The sequence below is a fragment of the Pocillopora verrucosa genome, chromosome 13 (genome assembly GCF_036669915.1).
Source record: "Pocillopora verrucosa isolate sample1 chromosome 13, ASM3666991v2, whole genome shotgun sequence".
NCBI lineage: Eukaryota > Metazoa > Cnidaria > Anthozoa > Scleractinia > Pocilloporidae > Pocillopora > Pocillopora verrucosa.
In genome coordinates, this window is record NC_089324.1 from 6,375,827 (window position 1) to 6,384,484 (window position 8,658).

General features: G+C 39.1%; 1 protein-coding gene across 1 annotated transcript; it reads left to right on the forward strand.

Moving 5' to 3' along the window:
• The first annotated feature begins 353 nt into the window (after positions 1-353).
• On the forward strand, positions 354-7,965 carry LOC131796997 (E3 ubiquitin-protein ligase TRIM71-like). The gene is made up of 2 exons (XM_059114608.2): positions 354-1,518; positions 3,500-7,965. The coding sequence occupies exons 1-2, from the start codon at positions 437-439 to the stop codon at positions 5,856-5,858; spliced, it is 3,441 nt and encodes a 1,146-aa protein (XP_058970591.2). The 5' UTR covers positions 354-436; the 3' UTR covers positions 5,859-7,965.
• The last annotated feature ends 693 nt before the right edge of the window (positions 7,966-8,658 follow it).

Here is an 8,658-nt window from a genome sequence, read left to right on the forward strand (position 1 = left end):
CGGCGAGGGTGAAAGAAACAGCCAAACGAAATTTCTTTGCAATTGATTTAAACTCCATGATGTATTTTTCATATGTAAAGCATGTAATAATGTTCATGTCTGGTTGAAGTTTCAATCACGTCGCTTGATTGTTGGCAACACTGAAATAGTCCGCCATATTAGAATAGCCGATTATCACCCGACTCGGAAACTCGTTACTAGTGCTCCTCGGATGTACCTCCCAGCTGGCAGGATTTAGACACATCCGGGAATTAGTCTCCGAAACAAAACAATTAAGACAATATTAATATTTAGCAAGCTTTAATACAAAGAGAGTGAATAATTAACATAATAAACAGTCGATTCTAAGAATAGCTAGCAAAACACAGACACACAAGGCGTCATTGTTTTTTCGTGTCGGTGACAACGAAGGAAGCTTTCTGCTCCCTCGCCTTCGATGGATGTTGAAACGTTTCTCCACAATCTCCGTGCTCGGGTATGTTGTACTATCTGTAAAAACATATTCACGGACCCAAAACAGCTCCCGTGTCTCCATGATTTCTGTCTACAATGCTTGGAACGTCGGCACGAAACAAGCCATGGTCGAGACACAATCAAATGTCCGGATTGCCAAGCTCTTAGCACAGTGCCCGATAGTGGCGATTTGAAAGATCTACCGACCAGTTATTATCTGAACGGCTTGATTGATGTTTTAGCCATTAAAGAGCGAAAAGCCAGCCAAGTACGGTGTGGAAATTGCGACAAGAAAAGCTCTCAGAGTTTTTATTGTTTCCACTGTTGCATTTTTTATTGCCAAGAATGCGTCAATGGACACAACATCCTTCGAAGCAACAAGGATCATCGTGTTCTGGCGCTCAAAGATTTCCAAGACAAGGACTTTGAGGATGTGTTGAAACGACCTTCTTTCTGTCCACAGAAGTGGCACGAGAAAGAAGAGCTGAAATATTTTTGCAAGAAATGCGAGATGGCAGTTTGCCAAACCTGTGTTGTGATAGATCATGCAGGTCACGCTTTGGTGAGCATAGATGAAGAAGCTGAAAGAAGAAAGATTGAAATCGAATCACTGCTTAAAGCACAGAAACGCAGTTTACAAGAAAAGATGAACGCTCTTGATAAAATTGATGAAGAATGTGCTAAAATTATAAAACATGGCGAAGACGTGAAAAGAGATGTTCAAAAGTTTGTGGATAAGTTAATTGCAACTATTGAATCGAAGAAGGAAAATTTCATAGCGGCAGTAGAAAACGAAGCAAACGAAACTGTAATCGCGCCAAAGAAGGAGATGGAGAACCAGCTCGCCTCATTAGAATCATCATTAGAAAGAGCTGAGAAACTGTTATCGCAGGGTGCTGATATCGATGTCGTTCAACTGAGTCAATTTATGGAGTCCATGCTCTTCGACGAGGCTGATCAGTTACAGCCAGCAGACCGTGATCTTGACAGGCTGTCTGCTATGGTTTTCGTGGGAAATGAAAGTTTATTGGAAACTATCAGCACCGAAGGAATAGGAACATTGCAATCATGAAAACAACACCAAACATTACGACAGTCTGTCGCTAGAATAAAACAAAGCGTTAACAACAAGGCTTGTTATTTGGCCGTGCGATTTTTTTGTCTGGGATATTCTTATTTGTACTTACGGAAATCTCAGCGAAACATTTTCCCCGTTCGATAGCAAGTATATGAGTAGGTCTGGTTGTTAGAGATTCGATTGAATTGGTTTATTATGATCACGTTTCGTTTACACGTTTCATGCATGTTCTAGTTGGCCATCTATACAGTGTTTTTATGTACAGGTAACTGTTTTCGTAGTTCTCTTGTGGTGTTAAATACACCTAGCTTGTTTATTCCTACGATGATTATCATTATTGACCACTAATAGTTTGCGTGACGTTCAAAGGAGGAGAGTTTGTACTAAGAAAGGTGTTAAAAGGCAAACTATTGCGAAACTAAACTCCTCCAGGTCGGGTTTTATTTTCTATGCAAATATATTTTTTGTCGTATTGCAACATAATCCAATATATTTTAGCTTAGGCCATTCCCACAAGATGTTTCGTTTCCTATCGCCCTGCCGAACCACTGTACATTTGAAAAAGCTGAAGAAAGCTATTAACTTTCGAGATACCTTCTCTAGCCAGTGTAAATTTCATATTCAACTTAATTAACACTGAATGTCAAATTCATCGTAAAGGAGATAGGCACGCAAGACTTTCTTCTAAATAAACATTATTTACGTCTAATTTCCAGTTTGCATATTTTACAGGGGATGTTAGAGTTACGAAAATAGTGAGAAAAATAATGCCTTATTTTGATCAAATATGAGTTTATGTCTTAGCATTATTTTGTGGGTTGCCGAGAACAATTTCGCCATTTCGCATGTTTGGACAAATTTTAATCGCCTTAAACGTCGGTTAGGGAGCTCATCGACTTCACAGCGGCTTTGGATTAAAAAAACCCTCAGTTCATCTCTTGGATTAACTGATCGTGCTTTCAGGAACAAAAATTAAACAAATGCTGAGTTTTGTCATCGGATTCACCTCAGTTAAACTTCTACGGCTTTTCAGGGGCCGGAGCCGGGTCTGCCGTCTGTTTTCTTCATTTTAAGGTGATTCCTCAGGAAAAATAGTTAACGAACACTCGATCGGGTGCTAATCACGCGCATCATTTCATCGGTTCACGGTAATTTTTGCGGTGGCTGGAAGCAAGGGTTTTTAAAGTAACACTTGAAAATAACTTGATTGGTTGAAAGTCTCGAGTGTACGAAACAATTAATGTATAATTTGTAGAGAAATCACGCAATTTTAGACGACATCGATACAAAAAGTTCGGCTCGTTGCTTTCAAGGTCATAATTTGCATTCCCCGAGTAATGGGCTTCGCACACGCTTTTGGCTATATCCATTTTCCCTTCAAGTTGGTTTTTTACTCACTCAATTCAAAGGGGATGATTTGTTCAACAAATTTATGCGATAAAAAATATGGTCGATCGTCCTCGCGGAAGAGCTGAAGACCATTGTACCTGGTCCATTGATTGAAAAACAATACCTTGTTCTGGGAATGCGCGCAAGGGTCTTCGCCTGATTACGTGATTTTCATGCGCAGTTAAGGATGCGTAGTGCAGTACGAGCAATCATATTATCGTTCTAGATAATTTTCAGTTTCATTCAGCAAGAATGCTTATAGCAGGGTCATGAGGATCAGGCGAGACAATTTGATTGACGTACAAGCTTTAAAAACAACAGATTAGGTTAGCGCTGATTCCAAGAATTGCTGATTAACCCTTTAACTCCCAAGATTTGATTGTCAATTCTCCCGTGTAGCTGCAACACATTTCCTTGTAAATTAGTTACGAGAATTTAATGTTTCATCTAGATGACAACTTCAACCTGATAAGTCTGAGTATTCTCATTACCTTTTCACTTGATAATATATGGATATTATGGGGAGAAGTTACGGGTTAATCACTTCTGAGAGTAGAAGGGCTAAAAAAAACTCAACAGGCTTCATGGTTTCAAATTGACCGATTCCTCGAAAACACTACTTTGCACACTGGCGTCTAAAAACGACATGGATATCAAAACGTTGCTTGATAACCTTCGCGAAGAAGTTTCGTGTTCAGTGTGTACTACCATATTCACGGATCCGAAACAGCTCCAATGTTTACACAGTTTCTGCCTGAAGTGCTTGAAGCAATGGCACAGAACAAGTCATGGCCGAGACACAATCAGATGTCCGAAATGCCAAGCTCTCAACAAAGTGCCGGAAAGTGGCGATCTGAAAGATCTACCAACCAGTTTTTACCTGAACGGCCTGATTGATGTGTTAGCCATAAAAGAATGTAAAAGCAGTCAAGTACAGTGTGGAAATTGCGACAAGAAAAGCTCTGAGACATCTTATTGTTTCCAGTGTTGCATATTTTATTGCCAAGAATGCGTCATTGGACACAACATCATGCGAAGTAACAAAGATCACCGTGTTCTGGCGCTCAAGGATTTTCAGGAGAAGGACTTTGAGTGTGTGATAAAACGACCGTCCTTTTGCTCAAAACAGCGACACGCGAAAGAAGAGCTGAAATATTTTTGTAAAAATTGCGACGCTGCGGTTTGCCAAACTTGTGTTTTGATGGACCACGCAGGTCATGCCTTGGAACACTTAGAAGAAGAAGCTGAGAGGCAAAAGATTGAAATCAAATCATTGACTGAAGATCAGAAACGCAATTTACAAGCAAAGATGAACACTGTTGGTCAGCTCGAAAAGGAGTACGCTCAACTGATTGAACAAGGCGAAGACGCGAAAAGAAATGTTCATAGATTTGTCGACGACGTGATCGCGGTCATTCAAGCGAAGAGGGAAAATATTATTGCAAAGGTTGAAAGCCAAACAAAAACATCCCTTCAAGCTCTAACAGCTGAGAAAACGGAGACTGAGAGTCAAATAAAGAGCATTGAATCAACGCTGGAAAAAACCAACGAGCTTTTGACGCGACGTACAGACGCTGAAATCGTTCAACTAAAGAAATCATTGTGCGCAATCATTGCGACTCAAAATGAAAGCCAACCGATTAAGCGTGACCCGAATAACTTTCCTGCTCCGGTTTTCATGGAAAATCAAAAGATGCTAGATACAGTCAACTCCGAAGAAATTGGAAGTGTACTACATGCATGCAACAAAACGGAAGCAGGAATGTCTGTTACGGAGGGCAAAGAACTGAGCGAAGCTTTTGTAGGACGCGAGGTGCAGTTTGTTTTGGTCACGAAAAACGCTCAAGGAGAGCGATGTTATTTTCAACATGACAATGTAACAGTAGAGATCACTGACGAAAAACATCGAAAATGTGACACAGAGGTGCGAATAAACAACAATGGAGACGGAAATTATCGCATCAGCTACTTTCCAAGAGATTTAGGCAGATTCATAGTGAGAGTCAAGGTAAATGGAGAACAAACTCTAGGAAATCCTCTGATTGTGCAGGTAAAACAGTTTAAGTCTGTTATCGTTTCAACTTTTGGAACTTTCGGCTCGTGCGTTGGGAAGTTTAATAAGCCTTGTGGTTTGGCAGTAAATGCCAGTGATGAGATAGCTGTAACCGAATCTTATAACCACCGAGTTCAAATCTTTAACACTGATGGACATAATTTAAGATCCTTCGGTCGAAAAGGTCACGGGATGGGAGAATTTAGTAAGCCGAAGGGAATTGTATTTCACCAAAATGGGAATATTTTTGTGGCAGACCAAGATAACCATAGAGTCCAGGTTTTCAGTGGGGAGGGTGTTTTCCTAAGAAAATTTGGAGGAAAAGGAAGCCATAATACTCAGCTCAGTTTTCTTCGCGGTTTATCTGTGGATAGTGATGGAAATATTCTTGTTGTTGATAAAGGTAACAAGGAAATCAAAATATTTTCCCCTGACGGAAAGTTTTTAAGAAAGTTTGGTGGGCAAGGCTCTTTAAATTTTCCTGTCCACTGCGTTCAATGTGATAGATATCTCATAGTGTCAGACAGGGGTGACCAATGTATTAAAGTGTTTGACAGGAATGGAACCTTTCAGTACAAGTTTGGAAAGCAAGGTAGAGGGGACGGAGAATTTGAAAATCCCAACGGTTTGTCAGTAAACAAGTCAGGACACTTGATGGTCTGCGATACAAGTAATCACAGAGTACAGATATTTGAGCTGAGTGGAAAGTTTGTTGCTAAGTTTGGAACAAAAGGTAGAGATCCTGGCGAATTTGATTTCCCTCGATCGATTTCAGTGCTAAGTGATGGCCGCATTATTGTGTGTGAGTTGGGAAACCATCGCATTCAGTTGCTCACGTTCGAATACAAAACTCCAGCTGCCTCAGGTGTAGATAATTCGATCTGATTTGCGGTGCCGAAAGAATGAAAGAGCTCATGGCTAGAAATCGAGGTCAGTCAGCGGCTGATGTCGCGGACGCAACACGAGCTGCGTTTCACCTTACTGCGTCTGTGCATCCCACTAAAATCAAACATCTTTTTTGAGTTGAGTTCCTCTTTCCTCCTTGTCCCTTTGGCCTTTGCATAATCACTTTGTACTTTTCCACAAATTTTTCTTAAAGATTCATTAACTTCTAGTCTAATTTTTTCATCACTGCTAATTGCAAATGCATTTCCCGGAACAGAGTAATCAAACAGATCAACATAAGTATAAGATAATTTCATGTTTGACTCATGCATGTGCAAATTTGATGGGGTTGAACAAGATGGTTCTCCATTGCCATAGCAATAGCATAGCATTGCAATTTTTTTGGACTTTTGGAAGTCGTTTGGCAGCGTGGATTCACACTTGTATGACTTTAAATAGCCTTCAATTAGAAGGTCGGCTTTCGAAGAGATCGAACAGACGTGGGCAATTGATAAAACAACCCTTGTTGTGGCTGCAGGAGAAGCTTTAGCTGACCAACATAAGCCATTTTAAGACACTTAAGGCACCAAAAAGGTTTAAAGTTTCTTCGACTGGGGCAGATCGTAGCGAAATCGTAAGAGTTTGAGAACGGAGGTGAGTGATCTGGACACTCTTCTAATACATTTCAGACGAGGGCATTTTTAGTACACGCTTCCAGAAAATTACTGTGCCTGATTTTCAAAATTTTCCCACAGAAAGCCTTATGCAGCCGCCATATTTAAACTCCGTAATTTGTCTTTTATGCGCATGCTTAGCCGCCATGATGTCTTCGATTTCTAGCCATGTGATAAGTTGAAGGAGAAGTGTGCTCCAGAAATCATGAAATTTTTATCTTTGCCTTTAAAAACATTGGCAAGAAATCGAGAAAGCGAAGAGATCTGATTAATTAATGTGAAAACAAAATGAAAACTACCAAGGTCCAATTTTTAGCACATTATGTTTGAACGCAGTTTTCCAAAATTTCAGTTTTTCTTTGGAATCTCAAAAAGGGGCCAGTATCATAGTAAAGTAAACAAAAAAATAAATAAATAGATAGATAAACTGTAGATTTTTCTATATGGGTTTATGAAGACAAGTTCTCTCATTGGTCAGTAAGTTCTGTCAAAACATAACAAAAACATACTTTCAATTGGTAAGTTTTGATTTGATTAATTGTTTAAGAAAGCTCAGGTTTTTTTTTCTCTTTTTTAGTTCGCTTGATTCTGTGAATTGCATGACAGCAAAAGTGAAAATTTGCATCTGTTAATTAAGAATGTTGAGAAGTAAAAGATTCAAGTGTGGTAGGATCTCTTTCTTTTAAAGATACCCCTACCAAATTGAGAGACTCGGGCCCGGCACCTTTCCTGACTTTTTCCATCCGTTTACGTTTTGTATTTGAAAAATATAATACTAAAAATTACTCTGTTAGAATTTTTTATCACTATGTAAACCTTTGCTTCCTTAGAAAAATGCAATTGTCATAAAAATCATGTCGAAACACTTTCTCCTTAACAATAGCAAGTATCTAATTAATATACGTAGTTCTTGAGTAGACCGAATTTATCCTTTCGTCAGTTCTTTACACCCTAACATCAGTATCCATATTCTCCATACTTTTCTTTATACACATCTTTTGATACTGACGAGGAGAATTTGTTCAACAATCAAAGCTTCTTGTGGTAGCGATCATTTCCTTTGTTCTCATGATCTTAGTGAATGGTTTAGCAGTATTATTGCTAGGAGAAATTAGATGCTGATCACCCTTGGGGTTTTAATAGTTAACTTCGTAGCATGCATGTCCTAGTTGGTCGTATTTAGGGCGGTTTTCATTACATATAGCTTGTAAAGTCTTGTAATAATCAGACTACCTGAAGTAAATAAGGGAAATTTTCTGTAACTGAAAATGGGAGGATGCTTTAAAGCAGACAAAATGGCCACAAGTACATTAACTAGGAATCTCATTTCAAGAACATTTTGGCAAGTCATTTATTTTGGTCTTGGAGGACGATTTTTTAGCATTGTATATTGTTTATCACAAGTTTGTCATACTCAGTAAAATGAGAACATATAGGAAAATACTGACTTTTGCTTGTGGTACTTGGTTTTTTTTTTGTAATCGTATTTGATCTTCACACGCCCTCTCTTATCATGAGATAATTTGGTTTCATCAACTGAGTTGATAATGTAATTTTGTAAAGAGTTTCCAAGGCTGAAGTTTTAAGCGTTAGCTCTTCGTCAAACTGAATGGCAAAGGGTGAACCTCAAAACGACAGCCTTAGAAACTCTTTACGGTGGCGAAATTGTATTATCAACTTATTTGGTAAAACGAAATCACCCTGTTATACTGTCTCACCAACGCAGCGCTACAGTTTCTTTGGAAACTTACCCCCCCCCCCCCCCATCTCTCTTATCATAGTTCCGTGTGGAAACGGTGGTCTGATGCTGTGACAATTGTCTTTCCAGTAGGTTATATTTGATCTAATTTCCTTATAATAAGATTAATTCGGGCAGCTTCCCACTTCCTAAAGCAATCTCTCTTCTCCCTTAAACCCTTTACACCTTTGAATCATAATGTATATTTTCCATAATGCATCTCACACATTTTCATTAAAATGATATCTAGAATTTGCTTGACAATTACGAGCCTCCTTAATTTGCGTTCATTTCATTTCTTCTCGTGACCTTAATATTTTGCACAGCAGAGTTGCTGTATGTAGAACTTAGATCCCAGTCGCTCCCAAGGGTTAGAGGCTTCAAAGAT